This window comes from Oncorhynchus tshawytscha, linkage group LG12 (assembly GCF_018296145.1).
Source record: "Oncorhynchus tshawytscha isolate Ot180627B linkage group LG12, Otsh_v2.0, whole genome shotgun sequence".
NCBI lineage: Eukaryota > Metazoa > Chordata > Actinopteri > Salmoniformes > Salmonidae > Oncorhynchus > Oncorhynchus tshawytscha.
This window is the reverse complement of record NC_056440.1, coordinates 65,170,813-65,197,326: the sequence shown is the minus strand read 5'-3', so window position 1 is coordinate 65,197,326 and position 26,514 is coordinate 65,170,813. Positions and strand designations below refer to the sequence as shown.

The 26,514-nt window shown below is 41.8% G+C and overlaps 1 protein-coding gene across 12 annotated transcripts in view; it reads left to right on the top strand.

The window, feature by feature from the left end:
• The first annotated feature begins 3,536 nt into the window (after positions 1-3,536).
• Positions 3,537-26,514, top strand: part of tead1b (TEA domain family member 1b) — a 60,838-nt gene continuing 37,860 nt past the window's right edge. For 4 of the 12 annotated variants that reach the window (XM_024440175.2, XM_024440174.2, XM_024440173.2 and 1 more), the window contains exons 1-4: positions 3,538-3,720; positions 4,140-4,266; positions 24,261-24,357; positions 24,816-25,068. In XM_024440175.2, coding sequence (XP_024295943.1) covers positions 24,867-25,068 — 202 coding nt within the window. In that variant the 5' untranslated portion in view covers positions 3,538-3,720; positions 4,140-4,266; positions 24,261-24,357; positions 24,816-24,866. Of the gene's footprint in view, positions 3,721-3,898; positions 4,014-4,139; positions 4,267-24,260; positions 24,358-24,815; positions 25,069-26,514 lie in introns of those variants that run through there. The other 8 variants (XM_024440171.2, XM_024440166.2, XM_042330929.1 and 5 more) reach the window with 6 other exon arrangements.

The window sequence follows — 26,514 nt, the reverse complement described above, 5'->3', positions numbered from 1 at the left end:
AGAGAGAGAGAGAGAGAGAGAGAGAGAGAGAGAGAGAGAGAGAGAGAGAGAGAGAGAGAGAGAGAGAGAGAGAGAGAGAGAATGGATGGATGGGCAGACTGAACTGACATACATACAGACAGAGGGTAAGGATGCACAAGGACTGAAATTGCCCCTCCTTGTAAGAGGCCCAGGTGTACCCTGTTATCCACTGCCTGTAATTCAATCTGCCTGCTGAATTCACTGGTGGAGTATGCAGTAATTCATGTTTGGCCCTTTGTCACAATTTGGCCTTTTGTCAAGGCACTTTTTTGAGGTCAATTACTATTGAAAGTTTATTTATATACACAGATAAATATATTTTCCAACTTTAAAAAATGACATCCTCACACTTCATTGTTTTCAATTGTCTTCAATTTATCATTGTTCAATATAGCACAATGATTGGTCATGGAAAGTTAATTTGAAGTGGGGGCTGTGTACAGTGTTTTATGTTTTAAGGTCATATGCAGTTAGACCATAGAGAGAAAACATTTTGCAATGATGTGTAAGTCATTGACTGAGCTCTGGCTCTACTATGGCATGTTCATACTGTAGTAGTCGATATACACAGCTTGCTCAATGTTCCTTAGTATGTTCACAAAGCACTGTTTCTAAGTGACCACAAGATGGCATCTGCTAACACATTTGGTTTGTTTGCGTGATACACTTGAATGTCTATACTTCCCAAACAAACTCCAACGCATGTTCAATTTTGGCCAATGTCAACACCAACATGGCCACACACTATGATATACTGTTTTGTTATAATAATTTGACCTTCAGGTGTTGAGGAATTGTTCTGGTATTTCATTTTCAGAAAAACATTTTACTTTATGCAACATAAATTGATTTCAAATGAAGTGTAAGTGACCATAATAATCGAATTAACCCAGAGCCACCTTGGGTAATACCAATTTCTCTAAATAGTTTGATTGAAATGATGTAGGCTTTTTCCACCAGAGAGAATGGTCCTCAGCTCCTTGCTTACCCCTCTCCTATCTTCTAATAAAGCCAATCAGTGCACCGTCAGAGCAGAAAGCCAGTGACGATCTGCACCTGGCCTCCCAGGGTCGTCTGATTAGGAGTGGTCGGAGGGCAGGGCAGCCGGTTCACCTCTCCCCCCAACATCTCCCCATCCTCCTCAACCAGCAGCACCCCAGGCCTCCCCTGGAGCAGAGGCTCCAGAAGGCTCCAGTTCAAAGCCCTGCCACACCAGACCTTTAGGGCCTTATCTGCCCAGGTGTCAGGCAGCAGGCAGCTATCCCTGGATGCTTCTGTAGTGACAAATGGTACTGTAGAACGCAAATCCATATCTGGGGTAAGACCTATGTAATTAACACTGAATGAGAAACGTGTCATTTAAAAAAGTGTCCTGTTAAAGTTTATATTTTAAACTTGTAAGATGTCATTGTTAAAAACAATGATCTGTGAACAAATACATATTTATTACAAATTAGGGCTAAATAGAATCTAACAGGATAATGATGTCCACTGCTCAAATACCAATAGATTTCTGTTGATACAATTACAATTATATTAGGCATATCTGTTTGGTTCCATCAATTGTCCCTGAATTATGGGATTGCCCTCCCCACTAAAATCCTTGCTGTGAGATTTCTGTCCTCCCTTATTCCACCCCCACTCTTATTGCTCTGTGGCCACACCCAGTCATAAAAGAGTTTGAAGGCCGTGTGTGGATAGAGGGGTGGGGACAGAAACCTGCAATGTCTGTTTTGGGGTAAACAGTTCAGCCGTGTTGAGCACTGTCTTCTCCCCTCACCACATGCAGTGATCCTTTGCAAAGATGCACACAGATTCAATGATTAGTCTTGGTGTAATTTGCCAGCGGAGAGGCACGAGAATTTCAGATGTTACGTTTTCACACGCGCACATGGGTTCCCATGCTGTCAGATAACACTTTTATGGCTTCATTATGACATGTAATATCTATTGAAATGCATACTATTAACTCAGTTTAACTTGTTCACCTACACATAGGAAGGAATAACAACACATTCTACACTGAAATGAGTGTTGGTTCAATATTGTACCTTGTCAAATAATTCCCAACTGGGTACACACACGTACACACACATACACACACATTTTCTTATGGCCACATTTCCTGGATGCAATCTGCCAGGAGACTCATGTGCCCGATAAGGCAACGAGAACAGGCTCTGATGTAAGGCTATGAACCATTTTACAGTTTGCCATTATGCTGGGATCCGCCGGTGGGCTTCCTGGATATGCAGGGCTAATATTTAACAAGGAGCTTGTGAAACACTGTCGACAGATGACCCCATGGCTGTGAATGAATCACCGCTGTGACTGTACTCAGGTGTTGGTGTGGTGTCACATGTGCTGTGCTAGCAGGGTTTGTTCCTCCAGGGCTTGCTGCATTTGCATAGATAAGACTCCCTTTTGATGGTTAATAGGTTGGTATTGAGGGAACAGACACCACCCTGGAGAAGAGAGAAGCTGATAAGATAAGGGGCCCTTGGAAAGCAGGCATGCAGCCGGTGGTTAAGAATCACAGCTTAAAGTAGAGCTCTGCCAAGATGATGCAATTGAGACTGCCTGATATAAGGAATATGGAAGTGAACCACAATTTAAATGAAACTGCAACAGAGGATGTTGTTGACTGGCAATCCATGTGTGTGTGATACTATCTATAGTTCAAGAACAAAACCCCACTTCTCTCTATCTTCAACCCCACCCCCTCCTCTCGCTCGCTTCCTCTGTCTCTCTTTTCTAAACATGCACAGACATGTGTTACAAATGTTGATGGATGTCTTCAAAAAGCCAGCCGTTCATCTTCATAGATCCCTCTTTATAAGAATTGGTGTCAAAACATTGCCTCCTAATGGATGGCTTGCACAGACACGATCAGACATATAAGCCCAAACCTGCTCTATGGTGTTTGACGTGTCTTATGATTGTCTGCTCTCCCATATTACCAGGTTGTACTTCACAAGTACCACTGATTGTGGCTCACAAGGTCTAGCCAACAGTTCTATCCTGCTTGTGTCTCAGATAATACTGTATTGAATATATAGTTCTGAAGATATAAGGCCTACTGATGTAACATTTACAACACATGCAGCTACCGAAGTCTGAGAGGCTGGTGACAGATGTTCAACCTGATAAATGTTTCTAAATCTGCTCTATTTCATGTCCCAGCTGTGGAAGTGTCAAATAAAAATGCCAGTGTTGTATTCACATCTGATATTTATCAAGCAACAACATTTCAAATGACTGATATGGTTGTGATGAAGGTATCATACATGTACTTTTATTCAGCTTTGTTGAGGTAAATGATTACAATATAATGAACTTACTCCACAAAGAAATTCCCTCTTCTTTCTCCCACCAATTTGAATTCGACGTGTCCTGTGAGATCATTCTGCTTGTTTTTTTCCGCCTTGTCCCTCCTATCTAGGGCTGTTAGGATCGGGATGACGCCACCTTTGCTCCGCCCCAAAGCAAACTCGCTCTTCGCGTTCATTTCATTCCTGTTCTCATTCCGAGCATTCTTCGCATCTCTGTCCGTGCGCTGTCGATTCACGTACACATATCCGGCTGGCCCAGAAACACAACAATAACTTTACACAGTTTACAAAAAAATGTAATATCCCACATTAGACAAACAAAGGGGGACGAATTGTATTACAAATAACAATAACGGAGGTGTTTGAGGTAAGTTTCAATGTAGTTAATGATATGCAAAATGGTTGCAGACTAACACTGTTATGATGAAGTTGCGCCTTTCATTAGAAATAAGAAGTAATGTATGGTATTAGAATGAGTGGGCATATTTTTATATTACAATAAAAGTGTGTCGGTGAGATTTTAGGTTGCCGTTTCTTGTCGCTGTTGCAACAGGGTGCTTTCACTTTGTCCACTCAGTGTTGTATTCGACTGACACGAAAATCTTTGACATTTTTCACATTTTTGTAAAGAAGCCCGACCATACGCCCTATTATATCGCAGTAAGTCCAGTGCATGAACCTCAAACTCCTAACAGGATTCCGGATACGATTGGACGTACATTATTTTATGAATGACAATTTTGGACAAGATGACGGATCAAAATGTTGCTGTTTTCTTCTCCTTAGTTGGCTCAGCCGGGAGTTGGAGATTTCAGTGGAACATTTTCGGAGCAGTGCAAAAACATTCTGCTGAAAGACTTGTTGCTCCAACACCTTTGGTCGTGTATTTTATCCATCGTCCCTTGAAGTCACTGTAAGTATATCTTTTGTTATTTTATCAAGTTTAGGCTACAAAAATTCAATCAAATTCTTCGCATTCCATTTTCCATATGCGGGATTGATTCAACCGATCATAGGCAAGATCCATCAATGTTGCCGAATTGATTAGATGTGTCTTTTAAGATAATTTTTGATCATCTTTGACAGTAGAATATTGTGGCCTACATTTAAACACATATTAGCCTACATTTAAACACATATTGCCCATGTGCCCTCACAGTGTAGGATAGTGGGCCGGGCAACATACTTTTAGAGAATATAATTGATAAAGCACAATCTGTTACATTTACAAAATAATCTGAAAATATTATTACAGAATTGTGGTGTTCTAGAGATAGTGGATGAAAACATTTGATATCTGTTTGGATTCAAAGCTAGGTTTTACTTGGCTTTCGAGCACTGTTGAAACGTTGCAAAAAAGCAAAAGCAAAAGACCATTGCTACCCAAGTTCTTATTTGCAACTCCCTTTGTCTGTTTAGTTTTTAAACAATTGGTAATTCAATATAGAATTGAACTATTTCAAAAATAAATTCTTACAAGTAGGTTATTGTGGGCTTTGAGCTATGTTTATGTCTGCTTCATTGCTCTGTTCGATCCTTGTTTTCCATATCCGCCTTTTTTCGGCATACATTGTTTCCTGCTCAGTTAAAATCTGAATAAGTCACAGGGACTGGGGTTGCATTATGTAGCCAAGGCCACTTCTATGTGTTACAAAGTTTCATCGCATCTGAAGAAACCGTGTGATCCGATGCCTATTAAATATAGGCCTATAACGTTAGTCCGTTAATCTCAGGAAAGTCTTGATCAAGGTTAAGGGGGATTATGGAGCTTTCTATTCCTTTAGAATTTCGTAATATACATGAATGACCTATATGTTACACAGATGCGCAGCTGTTGCTATTATAAGGATGAATTTCTTGCGGGAAACTTTGCACTGCCTTTTATTGTAGGCTGTGTGGATGTAGTGGTTTGCGCTGATGCTATTGCAGAGCTATGAAACATATGCATATTAATAGGTTATGTAGCCTGACTGCCCTCGCTTGAACCAAATTCTAAACGTCATCAAGGTCACCACATCAGATACAATTCCAATATAGTTTGTCTGATATAAGCAAATATATTTTATAGAGTAGGCCTATGTAATTATTGTGTAATTAACTTATAGTGCTGTTTATAGTATCTCAAAGAATATAAACCTTTCAATTATAACTGTATATGCTTGTTGGTGAATATAGAAGGTGAAATGTCTTGGTTATTTCTATGCATGGTGATATACACTTCATTTGTGACTAAACAAACCTAACTGCATGAGGGTATTCTTTGGCTGTGCAAGTTCTCTGCTATGGAGTGGAATTCAGCTCTTAATACAAGTTAGGGTTAACACTAACCCTATTGTGTGATTGGGGAAAAACCTCTTTCTTGCAGTTAATTACCATCTTATATTTCAGTTTGTCTCCCTTGAAAATAGGGGCCAGCAAGATACAATGTGTTATTGGTTGATTCCTCTAACTATGCTATTATAATTTACTACATTAAATAGGTTGACTTCTATCAGACTTAACCCCTGATATGTCATGACGTTGAGAAGTAAAGCTGCTTGCTGTAGGGGGGAAATCGGGACCAGCAATAGATGCTTTGTTTTCTGCTTATGCAACAAGTGGACCTGTTGGACATTAGCCTGCATGGCAATTTCAAGTGCAAGAATTGTACATTGTCTTTGCTTGACTCCATGTGTTTTTGCTTTTGAAATTGGGCTGATGAATTCCCATTTTACCAGATGATATCAGTTGAACCCCAAGTGTGTGTGAAGTTAAGAATTATTATAATTATCTGGAATTTCTCTTTTTCAAAAGTAATACCATATGTATGTTGAAACCCAATCACATAAACATATAAGATTAATAAATAATAACAAGTCAATGTACATTATGGGAATATGCTACAGAGGCATTCAATAATGTATATCAGATGTATTGCAGGTATTTTGAACTTGGCATTTAACACAGATAGACTGTAGCCTACTAAGCCCGTCCTCCCCATTTCTGAACATAAGCGTCGCATAGTTTTTTGGTCACTTAGGATCACCACATCATTTTAAGAATGTGAAATGACAGATAGTAGAGAGAATGATTTATTTCAGCTTTTATTTAGTTCATCACATTCCCAGTGGGTCAGAAGTTTACATACACTCAATTAGTATTTGGTATCATTGCCTCTAAATTGTTTAACTTGGGTCAAACGTTTTGGGTAGCCTTCCAAAAGCTTCCCACAATAAGTTGGGTGAATTTTGGCCCATTCCTCCTGACAGAGTTGGTGTAACTGAGTCAGGTTTGTTGGCCTCCTTGCTCGCACACGCTTTTTCAGTTCTGCCCATACATTTTCTATAGGATTGATGTCAGGGCTTTGTGATGGCCATTCCAATACCTTGACTTTGTTGTCCTTGAGCCATTTTGCCACAACTTTGGGGTCATTGTCCACTTGACATGTTGCTTCAATATATCCACATCATTTTCCCGCCTCATGATGCCATCTATTTTTGTGAAGCGCACCAGTCCCTCCTGCAGCTAAGCATCCCCACAACATGATGCTGCCAGCCCCGTGCTTCACGGTTGGGATGGTGTTCTTCGGCTTGCAAGCCTTCCCCTTTTTCCTCCAAACACAACGATGGTCATTATGGCCAAACAGTTCCATTTTTGTTTCATCAGACCAGAGGACATTTCTCCAAAAAGTACGATCTTTGTCCCCATGTGCAGTTGCAAACCGGAGTCTGGCTTTTTTTTATGGCGGTTTTGGAGCAGTGGCTTCTTCCTTGTTGAGCGGCCTTTCAGGATATGTTGATATAGGACTCGTTTTACTATGGATATAGATACTTTTGTGCCTGTTTCCTCCAGTATCTTCACGAGGTCCTTTGCTGTTGTTCTGGGATTGATTTTCACTTTTCGCACCAAAGTACGTTCATCTCTCCTTCTCCCCCAATTGCTCAGTTCGGCCGGGCGGCCAGCTCTAGCTGGCCGCCCGGCCGAACTGAGCAATTGGGGGAGAAGGGCCTTGGTCAGGGAGGTAACCAAGCAACTGTTGGTCACTCTGACAGAGCTCTAGAGTTCCTCAGTGGAGATGGGAGAACCTTCCAGAAGAACAACCATCTCTGTAGCACTCCACCGATCAGGCCTTTATGGTAGTGTGACCAGGCGGAAGCCACTCCTCAGTAAAAGGCACGTGACAGCCTTCTTGGAGTTTGCCGAAAGACACCGAAAGACTCTCAGACCATGAGAAACAAGATTTTTTAGTCTGATGAATCCAAAATGGAACTCTTTGGCCTGAATGCCAAATGAGCGCTCAGGACCTCAGACCGGGTCGAAGGTTCACCTTCAAACAGGACAATGACCCTAAGCACACAGCCAAGACAATGCAGGAGTGGCTTCATTTGCACACACCGTATACAGATTTTCTATTGTGTTATTGACTTTACGTTTGTTTATCCCATGTGTAACTCTGTGTTGTCGTTTGTTTGTCGCGCTGCTTTGCTTTATCCTGACCAGGTCGCAGTTGTAAATGAGAACTTGTTCTCAGTTGGCCTACCTGGTTAAATAAAGGTGAAACACATTTTTTTATTTTTTTTATTCTCTGAATGTCCTTGAGTGGCCCAGACAGAACTCGGACATGAACCTGATCGAACATCTCTGGAGAGATCTGAAAATAGCTGTACAGCAATGCTCCCTGTCCAACCTGACAGAGCTTGAGAGGATCTGCAGAGAATGGGAGAAACTCCCCAAATACAGGTATGCCAAGCTTGTAGTGTCATACGCAAGAAGACTCGAGGCTGTAATCGCTGCCAAAGGTGCTTCAACAAAGTACAGAGTAAATGGTCTGAATACTTATGTAAATTTGATATTTCAGTTTTTTGTTTCAATAAATTTGCAAAAAATAATAAAACCTGTTTTTGCTTTGTCATTATGAGGTATTGTGTGTAGATTGATGAGGGGGAAAACAATTTAATACATTTTAGAATAAGGCTGTAATGTAACAAAATGTGGAAATAGTCAAGAGATCTGAATACTATCCGAATGCACGGTATATCATTAATTCATCAATTAAAAAATGGATGTAGCAACCAAGGATTCTAGCTTTAAAACATGCTCCAAAATGTGAGTTTTTGAACCTCAACATTCAGTAGTTGTACGCAGACCACCTCTCTCTGAATACACATGCCTTTTTATAGATCCCACCACTGTACTGTTTTGGCTAAGAATGTGGAAGTCTCAGGGCCGGGAAAAGAAGAATATAGTCTTTCACTTGTGAAATGTGGGGAGAATATGTGCATTGCTGAGGCATTGAGTGGATTGGATTTCTTCTGGGAGCAGAGAGAGACCCATTGTCTTTCCTGTTGTCAAGACTGAATGTGTGTGAGGCTGTTGAGCTGCTGAGTGCAAACAAGCCCGTTCTCATTGACATCTGCTTGGGTCATTTTCTGCACCTGTATGAAAAAAATGCAAATATCAACATTTGCTCTAGCTTGTACTGCTCTGAGATTTCATGCCAACGACCATTAGTCAACTTGTGGTTCTACGTCCTGGCCAGGCCATTGTTATGTCAAAAACAGGCTGTACTGGCTTTGGCACCATATGGCTCTTGTATGCTTCCGATAAGCTATCTGTTCCCTTGCTATATCATTTAATATGCTTCATATTTTATTCACCAGCTGTTGTAGGACAGTGTGTGTGTGAGTTATTGTAGGTGATGTGCACATACGTGATTTCGTCTTACCATGAAATTCCTGGCCTAGAATTGTACTTCAATGTTTACTAAGCATAAATTTTGAAGCGAACCACAAATACATTCATAGTTATTGTAAACAAGTTCACCTAGTCAAGGCATCAGTAGGTATGACTGAACCACACATGGGCATTACCACATCATTTACAATTAGCAAGCTTGTGTTTCCCTCTGTGGTCATGGGTCATTGTGAAGATGTAAACTGTAGTGGGATTACAGCCCAAAGCAAACAGGCACGTCCTGTCGTTTTAATGTTCCACTAAGTCATAATTTCCTAATAAAATCCATCTGCGGTCAAAACTAATTCAGAGTTATCACAGGCAAAAGAATGCCATGGAAACCGTTGGATCTTTGAGTGTGTTGGTTTTGTGCAGGGGGATTGTACTTGGGCTGGTGCCACATGTCAAGTTTTCCTTCACAACGCCATTTTATGTATTTATTTATTAGTAAAGGTTGGCATGGAAGAAATGTTATTTTCTTCAGAAAATCTATTCTTGTTCGATCCTCTTACATTTGCGGCATTCTTTAAGAAATGGAAACAGCTGTTAGGAATAAATGCCTAAACATATCAAAAGCACAATTAGGAATACTCAACAAATATTTTATATTCCTGTATGATAACAGTCTGAGAAATGCCTTGAGGGAATCTGAATGGCACAAAGCATTCCTTTATCTAATCAAGGGAAGAATTGATGAAATGAAAGGATGCTGCTTTTGTTATAGCTTCACAAAACAGGAGGAGTAGGGCGAGTAAAAGAGATGTGATCTGTAATTTAATCTGGACACAGGGTCGTTAATTGTGTAATTACATCCAGACATTTAGCAGGGGAGGGACTCATCGCCACATCATTGTGTCTGTGATCGGATAGCATGCTTCACTAAAACACACTACCGTACTGCTGGGTTCCAGTCACTCTGTACCCTGAGGTAAACTCTGTTGTAGAAAGAGAATTTTGCAGTATGGCCTGCTGCTCAACAGTTTCAGTAAGGCCTCAGTGAGGCCGATGTAGAGTGCCACCAAAAAGGAAAAGCTGGCTCAAAGCCACTGACGTCATCTAAGTAAATCTGCTTCAGGACTGCAGTCATAAAATGACTGCAGGCTAGAGTGCACTTTGGCCTTGTCAACCACCTTTGAAAGTGTAATTCACTTTTTCTCCATATGTATAATTATGGCAAACAGCTTTTGTATTAATTTGTTTGTCCCACTTTGTCTGTTGGTATATTGACCTTTACCTCATCATATATTAATTTTCAAAAGGTCCAAAGCACTTTCTCCCTAGATAAGTCAAAGAGTCAATGAAACCTTGAAAATACAAAGTTGTAGAGCATTATACTGCCATACTGTTGCAGGAAATCTGGGGGAAATAAGAAGGAAAGAGAAACATAAAATGTAAGAGCTTTCCTCATCTTTAGAAGTCATACAGTAAAGAAACCACTGTTTCAGCACTGTACAATTATAGTCTCATAATTCGTACCATATGTCAGCCTCAGTCAGGAAAGCAAATAATGTTGATACAAATTCTGTCTTAATCACGTCTTATTAAACTGTAATGATTTGGAAGTTGGGATTGGGAAATTGTTATAAGTACCTTCCCTGCTTTCACATTCTCCTAACTCTTCTTTTTTGCATGGGGGAAAAAGTCATTTAAACGAGCTACCACATGACCAGACACACATGAGAAGCAATATCTAATCCATGAATCATTAGATGAGTCAGTTCCTGAAACCACTATAAACCTTCAAGCTGTTGGCCACAGCCGAAATCAGGAAATCCAGGCTTCAATAACTTCCTTTCCCAGTGCAGGCTATGCTAGTGGTTTAGTGCCCACTAGCAATAGGAAGATGTACGCCTGTGGAACAAAGGCCCTCAGTCACTTCATTTACTGAAACTGTTTATAATTTGTGGTCTGTATTCAAATGTGGGCTGTCCAGGCTCTCTGGCACCGTATTCCCCAGTCCTCTCTTGTAATAAATCCCTACAAGGCCTTTCATTAATTGCTGCTGTATTGTTATCATGGCCGACAGAGATCAGGCAGGCTCGCTCTGCCCTGAAGCTGCCCTGGATTCAGCCGAGGCACAGATAGACTTTGGGTGAGCTCCCAGCATTAGTATGCACTCTGTGCCCAGTGAATGAGTTTGAACTCTAGCCCGAAGCACAGCTTTCGTAGGTTTCTTTACGGCTTAGATCTATGTGTATGTAAATACTTCTGTAAGCATGTTTGGCTGGGAAAGCTGGGCCTAATATGATTGCACCTCGTAAACAGTTTAATTGCTCCGTCTGAGGACCATACAGTACATTTTGCTTTGGTCCATTTTTGCGTTGATGCTGGATGTGGCTATGGACAGCAGCATGTTGAGACATTCCTTGCATTTATTGAAGATGTTGTCTCAAAATGTTCTGACAAAGTTGTATTTTGGTGTTGTTTTGCCCTGACAAATAAATAATTTTACAAGGTAAGCACTTCAATAGAGTTCCCCTCCTTACATTTTGGGCTTCAAATACGGAAATGATCATTGTCAATGTGAAACTTAGTTTTCTTTCAATAGTTCAATGGTTTTTTGTTTGTGTACACTGCTTGCTTAATTGGAAAAGCTCATGAAATGAATTAAAGCTTTGTGCTGAAGTTGGATGAAAAAATCAGTTGAGTAAATCAGAGTTTGAGAAAACCTTGAGTGAGGTTTGAGCTTTTGTTTGACACTGGCAGATTTATATGGTATTTGTTTTGTACAGTGACTCAACATGTACTTAACTAAGTCGGGTCAACAAGAAATGTTCTCCATCAAATTACCTTGGAGCTTCATGGGGACGATGTGTCACATCTGGCCAAGCCTTCCTTTAAGTACCAATAAACTGGACAGCGTCCGCCACACAATGAACAAAATAGTTTCTAGAAAATTCCATTTTACCTTTCTGCCGGTAGCACCTTGGTAGTAGGGGCTGGTTTATGGCACATGGAGGCCCAAACAGATATCCTTTCTGAGATGGAGGCATCTGTGATGGTGAGTGTGGTGTGGCTGAGCTGGATGCAGATGGTGGTCTTCATGCTCATCACTGATTAGTTTTTTTCATGCCAATCCACAGTGTCCAGACTGAGCCCGCGCCCAGCCTGAAGCCCCCAGACTGCTCTGCTCTCATAACTGTCAGGGGATCCTTTATCTGCCGGACGTTTATTTACAGCTTTCATTTCCTGCGCTTTATGTGCTCCCCCTTCTCTCCTCACTAGTGTGACGCGACCATGAGCAGACGTTGGAATGCCCTGCATATTTTTGACAAACAGAAGTTTATTGCGTCGAATGCATTGATTTCCAACATCATTGTTGCGGTTGGATGGCATGTTTTTATGTCATGGATTTGTAGTTCATCATTTCTGACATGAAGAATGTATGATGGGCACATTTTTTAGCAGATCCTTTGCTAATTTTCTGAATAGACATCAACAGTAAAAGACTGGTCCCCTGCACTCCCACTGTATCTGATGTGATGCCCAGGTCTAGAAGGTGCTACTTGATTCTGATACGTCGTGAGGCAGGTGGGGACTGGGAGAGCTTCTTTGACAGCGCCTGTAAATCAATCCCATTCTCTACCGAGTAGAGATTGATCCCCGAGTGGCTGGCCCGTTGGTCGGGCGCTGGGCGGCGGGCTCCAGACCTCACATTTGAGTGGGATATTATCAGACAGATTCACTGCACCCAAGCCTGCTGGTTTAAAGAGGCATGAAATAAACGCTTGGCCGTTGCCAATAACAGAGGGAGCATTACCGAGCTACTCTACTGAACCTTTTGCTCTCTGCATTGGGAGATTGGTATTGAAAACCTTGTTCATTCATTTATCAGCACTCCATACCCAGCAGATTTATTCATGAAACCTGGAGAAAAATCCAATACTACGTAGATCAATCGGTTTGTCCCTGTGTACGGCAAGACATTCTTGTGTTCCCCTGCCCACCTTGTCATTTTCCTCTCCTTAAAGAGGCTACAGCAGAACAAATATCGTGTCTGTTTCAGAAAGAATAGATGTCTAACAGAAGAAGCCTCTTATTTCTATGTTGCTGGGTGTGTTCATCTAAGAAATGTAAAGACAAGCTTTCTGAATGTTTGAATCATTTCATGAATGTTCTATTACTTTATATCTCAAGGTCCATACCGTACTACAGAAAGGGTTTCTGCTCGTCATTCTTGATACATGCCATTCCAGTTACAATGAACATGTTTTGATGAAGCAAACTGTAAATGGAATCTCAGTAATGTCCCATCATGGTAATATGCATAATTGGATATGTTTTGTTCCAAACATGAGGGCTTTGGCATACATTCAACATTACTGAAATAATTATCCAAAGCCCATGGTACGCCTTTAAAACTCACAGCGACCATTGAGTTTTGTAATCACATGGTAATTATAGTTACACTCCACAGTGCAGGCTTAACTACTAGGGGTCATTATGGGGTGCGCAAAAGCCATTCACAGGATCATTATTGCACCCTCTGAGATAACAGCACAAAATGACTCCACATGGAAAATTACATTTGAGACCTCTCATCTGCTATTTCATTACCCAGGTCTGTATGATCGGTGAAATGGGTTCTTTTAATTTAAGGAGCTGGATTCCAATTTAGCGTGAACGAGAGTGGTTTATGTAATCTGCCGATAAGTGTCATCTCCCATAATGCCATGTCACAACTATGGCCCAACCCTTGCCAATGCATTCACTTGTTGCCCACTTTTGTCCTTATCTCTCTAATAAGAAGACCATTTCCATGGTTCCGACCTTGGTGTGATAGGATGATAGTATGCAATTATCTGTTAAGGCCCCAAGTGTTTCTACAGGTGACATTCCTACCTCTCTCTTTGGCCGGGATAATTAGTGTTCAGATTCTCAGACACTAGGAGACCAGCTCAATAGGAAACCTCACAGTCCTCATGGACCTCTCACATCTCAGGACAGTTGCTCTAGAGTACCTCTGTGGAGATGGGAGAACCTTCAACCATCTGATTGATGCCACATGGTGATGAAGACCAGGCATCTGGGGACAGAGATGGAGAGATGGAATCTGGGCATATGTATGAATTCTGTGGTGTAGTCACTCGGTCCATGTTTCAGAAGTATTTAACACGAAAATAATGTATTTACTAATTCCTAACATCTTTTAGTTCTCTATTTATCACATTATTACCTTCAAATCAAATTTGAATGGTCACATGTGCCAAATACAACAGGTGTAGTAGACTTTACAGTGAAAAGCTTACTTACGAGCCCATTCCCAACAACGTAGAGTTAAAAAGTAAAATAACCTTCTAACAGCATCAGTAATGGCTGTTCTAACTTGTGGGCCTGGTGGCTACTGAAGTTTTTGTGATAAACAAGGTGTAACATGGTGTCCTGGGGATATGTGGAGTCTATGAACACCAGTAACAGGAATACACAAGGAGATGGGTCTGTTCCATGACAGCCTGTGTGATGAGGTGATAACGATTCCCACTACCACAGAGTCTTCTGCAGGAATAAAAGATCCCGGACCCACTCAGCAGAGAGTGAGCAGACGCAACAAAATATGCACACTCTCACACAGATGTGTGCCATATAAATGTGAAGGGTCGGTGAAGGTTGACATGGGGTTCTTTTTTAGGTTGTCTTAACTGAATAGACATTTTATGATTGTAGTTTGTAGAAATCCTTTTGAATTGATGCAAGAACCTTAATCATATTCCTTGGCAATAACCTTATTCACAAGAAGCTTGTTTTAAAACATATGGGTTGGAATGTACTCAACATAGTTGTACCGTAAAGGAAATGTCAAACCAAGCCATATAGGGTTTGGCTTGGGAGTTTACAAGGGTTACAAAGACATTGGAATCAGAGTGTATAAAATATTAGGAACACCTTTTTCCATGACATAAACTGACCAGGTGAATCCAGGTGAAAGCTATGATCCCTTATTGATGTCACTTGTTAAATCCACTTCAACCAGTGTAGATGAAGGGGAGGAGACAGGTTAAAACATTATTTTAAAGTCTTGAGACAATTGAGACATGGATTGTGTATGTGTGCCAATCAGAGGGTGAATGGGCAGACAAAATATTTAAGTTCCTTTGTACGTGGTATGGTAGTAGGTGCCTGGCGCATCGGTTTGTGTCAAGAACTGCAACGCTGCTGGGTTTTTCACGCTCAACAGTTTCCCGTGTGTATCAAGAATGGTCCACCACCCAAAGGATATCCAATCAACTATACACAACTGTGGGAAGCATTGGAGTCAACATGCCCTGACAAATGAATATTAGGAAGGTGTTCCTAATGTTTTGTATACTCAGTGTAGATGTTTATTATCTGTCCAAAACTAATATTGTTGTAGTTGTATTGTCATTCCTAAGGGAAAGCAGGACACATGAAATGTTTGAATTATGTGAAGAATGTCTCCCTCTTCTGAATATTGTACATTTGACAATCTCAAACTTTGTTCTGTAGTGGTTTCCTTTGTTTAGGGAAATCTCTTTCCTCCATCTTCTCCAATGACCTTGAGAGAGCGTGACACGTAAAAAGTGAAATTCAATGATTGTCAACATTTTTTGAATTGTCCATCCTATATTAATAGTGCAGTGAGCCGAGTCTTTGTATCTTTGGATAGCACTATCGCCTCTGGAGTTCCAGTAAGTGAGTTTTTGGTAAGCACTCAGATTAGACAGTTCACTTCTCTAGGGACTAAACATATCAATCATGATATAGTTTGTGTCATGTTTTATGACAGAATAGGGTTTACAAAACCCGGTATTTCCCATCAAAACCGGAAGTGTCATTCAAAAGCATTATAAAGCATGTCTGGATTTGATTGGAGCTTTGGTCAGCATGAAAATTCAAACCTGAGACTACCTGAGCCTGATGAGACATATATTAACCACATTTAATGAGCCCAAGCCCCCCAAAAAACAAATGCCGTTATCTAAGCACACAATGCCTTCGGAAAGTATTCAGACTCCTTGACTTTTACCACATTTTGTTACCTTACAGCCTTATTCTAAAATTGTTTTTTTTTTAAATCCTCATCAATCTTCACACAATACCCAATAATGACAAAGCAAAAACAGGTTTTTAGAAATGTTTGCACATCTATTACAAATAAAAAACAGAAATGCCTTATTTACTTAAGTATTCAGACTCTTGGCTATGAGACTCGAAATCGAGCTTTGGTGCATCCTGTTTCAATGGATCACTCTTGAGATGTTTCTACAACTTGATTATAGTCCACCTGTGGTAAATTCAATTGATTGGACATGATTTGGAAAGGCACACACCTGTCTATATAAGGTCCCACATTTGACAGTGGATGTCAGAGCAAAAACCAAGCCATGAGGTCGAAGGAATTGTCCGCAGAGCGCCAGGACAGGATTGTATAGAGGCACAGGTCTGGGGAAGGGTACCAAAACATTTATGCAGCATTGAAGGTCCCGAAGAACACAGTGGCCTCCATCATTCTTAAATGGAAAACATTTGGAACCACCAAGACTCTTCCTAGAGCTGGCCGCTCGCCCAAACTGAGCAATCGGGAGAGAAGGGTCTTGTTCAGGGAGGTGACCAAGAACCCGATGGTCACTCTGACAGAGCTCTAGAGTACCTCTGTGGAGATGGGAGAACCTTCCAGAATCTCTGCAGCAGTGCACCAATCAGGCCTTTATGGTAGAGTGGCCAGACGGAAGCCACTCCTCAGTAAAAGGCACATGACAGCCCGCTTGGAGTTTGCCAAAAGGCACTTAAAGACTTTCATACCATGAGAAACAAGATTCTCTGGTTTGATGAAACCCAGATTGAACTCCTTTGGTCTGAATGCCAAACATCACGTCTGGTGGAAACCTGGCACGGTCCCTACGGTGAAGCATGCTGGTGGCAGAATCATGCTGTGGGGATGTTTTTCAGCGGTAGGGACTGGGAGACTAGTTAGGATCGAGGCAAAGATGAACGGAGCTAAGTACAGAGAGCTCTTTGATGAAAACCAGCTCCAGAGCTCTCAGGACCTCAGACTGAGGCGAAGGTTCACCTTCCAACAGGACAACGACCCTAAGCACACAGCCAAGGCAACACAGGAGTTGAATGTCTCTGAATGTCCTTGAGTGTCACAACCAGAGCCGGAATTAAACTTGATCGAACCTGACCGATCACTGGAGAGACCTGAAAATAGCTGTGCAGCAACGCTCCCCATCCAACCTGACAGAGCTTGAGAGGATCTGCAGAGAAGAATGGGAGAAACTCCCCAAATATTGGTGTGCCAAGCTTTAGTGCCATACCCAAGAAGACTCGATGAAGTAATCGCTGCCAAAGGTGCTTCAACAAAGTACTGACTAAAGAGTCTGAAAACTTATGTAAATGTATATTTCAGTTTTCTATTTTTTACAAATCAGCAACATTTCTAAAAACCTGTTTTTGCTTTGTCATTATGAGGTATTGTGTGTAGATTGATGAGGGAAAAAACGATTTTATCAATTTCTGAGAATAAGGCTGTAACCAAACAAAATGGTGGAAAAAGTCAAGTGATCTGAATACTTTCCGAAGGCACTTTATATGACATAAGCTACTGCACATTACTCAAGACAGAAAATCATAAAAGCCTATAGATATAGCTAGCTATATGCTCTCTTGGGTAAATAAATTAAACTAGCTCCAGTAGGCTAATATTTTTTATTGTGAACTGTATTACTGTACTGTATTGTTCTATACTGTTTTATATGGATTGGAATTAGGCACATCGTTCAAACCATGATAAGGCAGGGGAGAACATATGATTCTGGTGCAGCACATGCGGCCTACAAAGTTACAAGGCTAGCGAATTTGATTTGAATTTTGAAATATAATAGGGTCTATTTTTCAAATTAGTAGGCTGACGCATATATACAGTGGGGCAAAAAAGTATTTAGTCAGCCACCAATTGTGCAAGTTCTCCCACTTAAAAAGATGAGAGAGGCCTGTGATTTTCATTATAGGTACACTTCAACAATGACAGACAAAATGAGAAAAAAAATCCAGAAAATCACATTGTAGGATTTTTTATGTGTTTATTTGCAAATTATGGTGTAAAATAAGTATTTGGTCAATAACAAAAGTTTATCTCAATACTTTGTTATATGTATTTGGTCACCTACAAACAAGCAAGATTTCTGGCTCTCACAGACCTTCTTTAAGAGGCTCCTCTGTCCTCCACTCGTTACCTGTATTAATGGCACCTGTTTGAACTTGTTATCAGTATAAAAGACACCTGACCACAACCTCAAACAGTCACACTTTTTTTCTCACCTATGATGAAAATTACAGGCCTCTCTCATCTTTTTAAGTGGGAGAACTTGCACAATTGGTGGCTGACTAAATACTTTTTTGTCCCACTGTATAGGGTTATATATCAATCTAGAACACAATTATATATTTTGGATGCAATTTGAATGGAATAGATGGAGAGAGACAGAATGCGTGTGCACTGATTTAAGCAACGATATTCAAGTGATAGGCTTTTTTAAAACTCAGCTTTAAAACTCCGCTTAAATTGCAGCTACAATTTTAAAAATGATAATCTTTACAATTGAAAAAAACAAGCTGACCCACGAAAGCCAGATGGAGATGGGTAAATTAGACGTACATTTGGTCTTTATATTACTGTAACATAGACTATGCTGCAGCAAATGTAGGCCTACCTGTTACCATGATGATTTACCATGATGAGATGATAGGTCTACCTGCATTTTGAACTGCGCTCCATATTGAGATGGGCTGTCTGGCCCCACCCTCAGCGTTGATTCATCAGGCAGAGGCCGTAGAGAAGACAGATTTAGACATCACATATCATTTAACAGTTCCATTTCACGCCATGCTGTTCATATAAATAATTTATTATAATTTACCGCTATCTCTTTGTTATTTATCCCGGGAAAAGGGAGTGGTTTTGGCGGTAAATCCCGGTAAATCTCAGTAACCGGGTTCCCACCATTCAACCATATCACTGAACTCTGAGGTATAAGTTGTCATTTTCTTTGTTTATGCATGTTGATAAATAGATTTTTGTCCTGATTCGCTCTATCACTCTCTTGCTTTCTCACTTTAAGTTTTCTATCATTCTCTCTCTCTCTCGCGCTCTCTTTCTCTCTCCCTCTCTGTCTCCCTCCTTTCTTTCTCTCTCTCTCTCTCTCTCTCTCTCTCTCTCTCTCTCTCTCTCTTCTCTCTCTCTCTCTCTCTCTCTCTCTCTCTCTCTCTCTCTCTCTCTCTCTCTCTCTCTCTCTCTTTCTCCCTGTCTCTCTCTCTCTCCCTCTTTATCTCTCTTGTGTAATAATGGATGAGACACATCAGTGCCTTATCATCCAACCAGAACAGATACCAGAAATCCTGCCATCAAACAACAGCCACGTGGTGTATCCTGTTAAGCTTCCATCGTTTTTTTTACAGTTCTAAATCCCCAATCCTGGAACTGTTGGTCTGTGTGTGTGTGTGTGTGTGTGTGTGTGTGTGTGTGTGTGTGTGTGTGTGTGTGTGTGTGTATAGATGTCTGTGAGTTGTGAAAGAGGCGTGTAGGGGCACATCCTGGCTGAATTGATTGGGGAGACTTTTCAGAGAGGGGTACAGCCTCAGGAGAACCTGTGAACACACACACAGATACAACGAACGCAACCTTCTGGTGAGGAAAGCTATTGAACTCCACTATGATATTATGAGCACATTAATAAAAAATGATATAAACATGGGCCTGGCTTATGACCGTGCCACCGAGATTTAACAGCATAGAATTTGCCATCCACAGTGTTAGGCTCTTAGAGGAGGGAAATCCTCATTTCCAATTTTATGTTAGAGTAGACACGATGCAAGAAATCATCCATTGTATGTGAAGAGGGTTACAGGAATATGTGTGAGGAGAAAAGTACACACTTTGGGTACACGCTGTTGTTTCATCATTGATTCGATTTTTGGAAATTCAATTTATCTAATTAATTTAAAGTGGTCGCATTATAGTCATCACATACTTTTCATGTGGGGTTTTGTTGACGTCTTGTTCTTGTCCATTAGTCTTGTCATTATGATGACTGGAACAGTTGGGTTTAGTTGAGTTGGGAATTTGATTAGAGTTTTACAGAAACATTTCCAGACATTCAATGAACTGTAATGACTCACAAAAGCCACAATGCTCTTTACCTGCTGAAGGTTGCAGGTGTTCATATTGTTTCACCATTTTTGTACTATTACGCAGAAATATATGAATGGAGCCAGATTGAGAAGCTCCCATCTACCATACAGTTCCGTTATTACAGCCAATTGCATTTTAATTAAGCATCTTTCTGCTTTGTTGGCATGCTGTAGGGCAGCTAATGCAATGTTGCTCTGCAAGTCTAGCTCCATAATTGTATTGAAAAGTGTGCAGCAAACACCTGCTTATAGTCCATCATTAGTGCACACCAGATGAAATGATCATGTTTGTTGGTGGGCTATTTTGTTTTGAATGATGTACGATCGAGAGAAAGCGCCTCTCCCTGGGTGGGAATGGGATTTGTCTGTAGCCTATGGTGTCCTTGTTCTGGGTATGTCTGAAATGCTTTTCCTGCTTTGAGAGCGAGGTGTAGCGACAGCAGCCCAGCCACAGTATATTGTTGCATGACTAATCTCTGTCTCCCATCTGCCACTGGGGCCTGGACAAACATCACCACTTCAGCATCATCTGGAGACATATTGCACTAATCGCAACACTCCTCTCTCTCCCGGTCCAAACGCACAGCCAGCTCAGCATAGCATACCTGTTATGGCTAAAGCACCCAGGCACATTCTCCTCTGTGCGTATTTATACAGAAGGCTGTGAAACATAGACTAAATATTAGAGACACACTCGTTTGATTGCTGTAAGAAGTTCTTAACAACACAGTAAGTCTGTTAGGTTACTATGCTCTTGGCATGGTTTGCATTTGGATTTGGCTCAGTTCATCTACATCATGTTGTATTGGTGAATTTCTTTCCCTTGCCTTTCATTACTCAAGTCTATAGGGGACAGCAATGATTTATGTTCGTCATGTAAGTGTTTTAGGGATGAAAAGTCAAGGTCTTGGGAGTCAGCAAATCCTCTATTCTCTCCTATCAAGAAAGAGAAGTGTTTTATTTTCTGTTTGCAAACCCTGCGTTTGTTTCTCCACTAAGACAGCTGAGTGACCATAGTTTAGAGGACGTTCATTAGAAGAATGGCCAAGGTGTTCTATGATATTTGTCTTGTGTTTAATAGCAAACTTTCAGCAAACAATGTCTACTGCTCTAATGATGACCTCACTCTGTTCAAAACAGCAAGAACGACTCACTTGTCAATGTCGAGAGATCAATGAAACACAGGGTAATCAGTAATTGAAACATAAAGAAATATACATCAAAGCTAATTGACCTCATATTTCCTCAGAATGCTCAATGAGGTGATCACTGGCTTGGACACAGAATTCATCTGGTTGTTGTGGTGTATCCTGAGAGATGCTCCTTATGAAATAGTGACAGAGGTCAATTATTTAGGGTGATATATCACTGAGCCAAATGACTGCAGAGTGACATCAGCCATGCCCCGTGATTAAGCTGTTTTAACGCAATAGATTTATCTGCTGTTCTCTAACAGCGTGCTAATGACAGTGTTAGGGTAAAGTCATTCATTCGGGGGACATACTGTAGAGTGCTTCTGGCTGTGGTGTCTTGGTGGGAAAGAACGCCCTTGACAATGTACTATTCTATTGAATTTACTTTGGCGAATGGTGGCAATAAACGTACCAGTAACAAGAGAAATGTGTAGTTATCACCAAAGAATTATGCGGACATTGATTATAACACATTGTAACTGCCACTAAGTAAATGCGGTCGTAAATAGCATTGACTTACTGTAGATCTGCCAGCTGCCCGATGTGGGTGCTTCTACTGGCCAAGAGAGGTACTCTTCAGCCCCTTTGCCGCCTCAGTCTTTTAAACTCTTTGTGATTACATGGCAGGGAGTGTGTACCGCTGTTTCCCCCCTCAGAGTAATCCTGCAGCAGCTGCGGCTGCACACCATCCTCAGCAATGGATGGAGAAAAGACTTATTTATATTGGTTATATTAACTAAATGAATTAAGAGTACCACTTAAAAGGGATTAATTAGCCTACTAGGTTCTATTATAACATTTCAATGTTATATAATACCCCTCCACCCCTACATCTTTATACCCCAAATATTTTCTGCTCTAATCTTTTCATGTAGCAATATTATAGGCCAAGGATTTCTGCTGCCCTTCCCTAGTGGTAAATGCTAGTCGTGGTTGAGAGCTCAGTTTTTGTTTTGTTGTTGGACGGGGGTGGGGTGGTGGATTCAATAATTCATTGCACGCTTCAGTGTAACAGTATTCATTTCCTGGTGTGGCACGTCAGGGGAAACCACCTGTAGAAGAGTGGGGAAACATCAGCCCATTGTGGGATGAACATGGTCCAGACACTCACCTTAGCTCTCGCTTTCTCTCGCTCTCACTTTTCTCTCTCGCTCTCTCTCTTTTCTCTGTCTCTCTCTTTTCTCTCTCTTTTTTCTCTCTCTCTCGCTCTGAATGGTGAACCCATGGAAAGAGCATTCACAGCCATTTAACTTGTTGAAGAAGTAAAGAAGAAATCTTGCTTGAGATCAAGTATTAAAATCATGACCGTGCTGGAAGTGATTACCGGTGTAGTTTATTATTCAGTCTGGGTGGGGGGAGCAAGGCTGGAGAAAAAGCCCAAGCCATTTAGTGGTTGAAATGGGCGGTTTTTCCCCTCCCTCATCAGTCTGTGAGTAAGTTCTGCAGTGTCAGCAGTCAGCTCACAAAAACGGAATTCAGTAAACGCTCCCTCCACTCTCTGGGAGTTTTTTTTCTCCCAAACAGCTTGCTCCCATCCCCCCTCTCCCCCCTCACAAACCGACATTCTAGAAGAAACATATGCTGCTAGTCCCACTTCACAACAGCTTGTGCTGCTTGAATAGAATCTTGCCTAGAGTGGGAGCGGTCATCTGGAAGGGGAGAGGAGGATAGGGAGGGAGAGGGGAAGATAGAGAGGGAGCGGTCATCTGGAAGGGGAGAGGAGGATAGGGAGGGAGAGGGGAAGATAGGGAGGGAGAGGGGAAGATAAAGAGGGAGCGGTCGTCTGGAAGGGGAGAGGAGGATAGGGAGGGAGAGGGGAAGATAGGGAGGGAGAGGGGAAGATAGGGAGGGAGAGGGAAAGATAGAGAGGGAGCGGTCATCTGGAAGGGGAGAGGAGGATAGGGAGGGAGAGGGGAAGATAGAGAGGGAGCGGTCATCTGGAAGGGGAGAGGAGGATAGGGAGGGAGAGGGGAAGATAGGGAGGGAGAGGGGAAGATAAAGAGGGAGCGGTCGTCTGGAAGGGGAGAGGAGGATAGGGAGGGAGAGGGGAAGATAGGGAGGGAGCGGTCGTCTGGAAGGGGAGAGGAGGATAGGGAGGGAGAGGGGAAGATAGGGAGGGAGAGGGGAAGATAGAGAGGGAGCGGTCGCCTGGAAGGGGAGAGGAGGATAGGGCTAAAGACGGTGGACCGAGAGGGGAGGATAGGAAGGGAGACTGGGTAGTGGGATGGGGGGTGGGGGGTGCTAGAGTGAAGGGCTACAAAAACATCCACCGAATGAACTCCCCAGTTGTGATTTTCACCGTTAAAATTCAACTCAGCTTGATTGTCTACAGCAATACATTAGAACCTACATTGCTTTTATGAGTCACTTTGTGGACAATAGTTTTGATTAAGGAGAGATGGACACTTTCAGTTTAGGTACATTTCTGCCTCTAATTCAATCAAATTTCAATCAGATGTATTTATAAAGCCCTTCTTATATCAGCTGATGTCACAAAGTGCTGTACAGAAACCCAGCCTAAAACCCCAAACAGCAAGCAATGCAGGTGTAGAAGCACTTAATGTTAAATGTTAAATGTGATTTCCTCCTTCTGCGCTTAAAATCCAGCAGTTTGAATGAGTTTTTAATGGGGATCTAATTCAGAGCATGTTGCTTACACAGCATAAATGCAATGAAAATTGAGGAACCTCACAATGGAATGTTCTATGTCAAGGGAATTCACAATGTGGAAAACAGACTCTTTCCTGGAACAAAGAGGACAGGGGATATTTCTTCCATTTGAAATTTAAAGTGGTACAGATATGGTTGCATCCTTTCTTGAGTGGGCTTCTCTGTTTCTTTTTTTTTTTTACAGTTCTCCTACATGAATTTCATCCAGATTTAAGAGTCTATTTGACAGTCCTGACAGCTGGTATAAAAGGCTTCAACTGTTCCTGTGCAGGAAATACCAGGTGCGCTGGATGTGTTTTAGGGTTATGTTCTCATTATATATTTTATATCTGCAGTCTTGTATTTTTATTTGCCTGCTTATCTATTTTGGAAAGTAAAGGAGGTGAATCTACTACAACAAGGTAAAAATGTATCCTGTGATGAAGTAGCTACATGTGACCTCCATCACATATATTTGTTTCAAATGGGAGCTAACATGAAGTATTTTCAATAGTACCATTTCACATGTCGTACAAAAACTAGCATAAAGCAAAGTTTCAGTCCCTTCCATGGCAACTAGTAAAACTGTACCACAGTCATCCTAACATCATAGGTAGATAGCAAGGCCAAGAATCCTCTCCTGTTTGGCTCACCACACTATTGACCAGTGGCCATGAGCAGTGTGTTGTCGTCTTGGAGGCAGATGCCTGTGCTGTGGAGAGTGACGGATAGTTTGTGTTTGTTTATTTGGGAATCCCAGATCTCTCCCTACTGTGCTCCAGGCTTCGGCTTGGAGATCCCAAGCACCACCATGGACCCCAGCAGCTGGAGCGGCAGTGAGAGCCCTGCCGAGGACATGGAGAGGATGAGCGACTCGGCAGACAAGCCCCTGGACAATGACGCAGAGGGGGTGTGGAGCCCCGACATCGAGCAGAGCTTTCAGGAGGCGCTGGCCATCTATCCCCCCTGTGGGCGCAGGAAGATCATTCTATCTGACGAGGGAAAGATGTACGGTGAGTACATGGGGTCAGGGATGTGGGTTGGTAAATGGCAGGAAGGGCGAGGATACCCTCCTTTGTAATTATACATGACTATTTTTTACATACATTTTTTAAGATGAAGGTCACATTTCACTTTTAAAACCAATTGCATATCATCATTACACACTCAAATAATCTTGGTATGGGACCTTAAAAAGTGCCCAAAGTGACTGAGGAATATTTTCAGAGAGATTCTGTGTTGATAAAAGGGACCGCACAAGTGAAACAATAGACTGGGAGTGAAAATGTCAATCGGGAATTCATTTGTGGGACTTGCAGGCCTCCCTGGCTGTGGCCATACATTAATATCCCTTCTCTGCAGAAGTAGGAGTCTATAAGTAAAGCAGCATTAACTATTAGTCAGGGGCAGATGGTACTGCGGCTGCCACCAGCTGTGTCCCCCCTCCCCCATCCCTGGCTGGGTGATGTCATGGAAAGAGGGAATATTTTCTTTCTGCAGTGTTGGACTCTCTCACAGCCTGTCAGTGTCAAGTGAAAGCAGAAAGCCCCTTCGGGGTGTTTGTTTGCAGCTGTCATGTGACCCCTCCGGCCAAACCAAATGTAAAGTCTAGGAGTCGCAGCGAAGCCCCCTCAGCTGCCGGTACAAAGAGGCTTCAGACCACATGACCAAGCAGCTCACCACACCAGCACCACCTCCTCTCTCCTACAAGCCGAATGGGAGTGCCAAAGAAACTCACTCACACTCCCCCTGCTCAGGATTAGAGCATAACAAATAGGTTTGCCTAGCAAGTTTTAAATGATTAACGCTAAGGACAAGACTCACTAGTGCAGACTGGACACGCCAGTCTCGTTTTTGGTTGGACGCATTCTTCTCTCCGATAAGAGATCAAATTAGGTGAAATAAAAGTTACATTTGGAGGAGAGATTTAACACCTTACTGAATGCAGTTTGTTTAATGGCCACTATCAGACATATTTTAGCTCAGGTACTTCTACCATTTCAAATTCCACAAAACAGCATTTAACATAACACAGCATGTTTTGTGTCACATGCAAACCTTGGGAGAATTGATAGGTCTTTGCTGGCTCTGCTGATGCATAAAGAATATGATAATAGCTGATTCAAGGTTATTCATTTACATGAAAATCCATTGTCTGGAGCTCTGTTTGTTTCCAGTGCTGTGTAAAGGGAAGTGCCATGCAGAGGGGTGTTTACAGCTATTCCGTCAGTGCTTGTGTTATTGGGAGTATTGAATGTACTTTGACCTGCCTGAGATCGGGGGGGATTGAGCACAGGTCAACCATGCCAGATGTGCTGGGTATCCGGTTGCATATATACTCACCAGCACAATCCACTGTCTCCCCGGACTGGCCTTTCACTGTGCCCTGAGCCAGAGCTGTCAGACACCCACAGTGAAATATTTTTACGGAAATATACACTCAGTTGCCAGTCTATTAG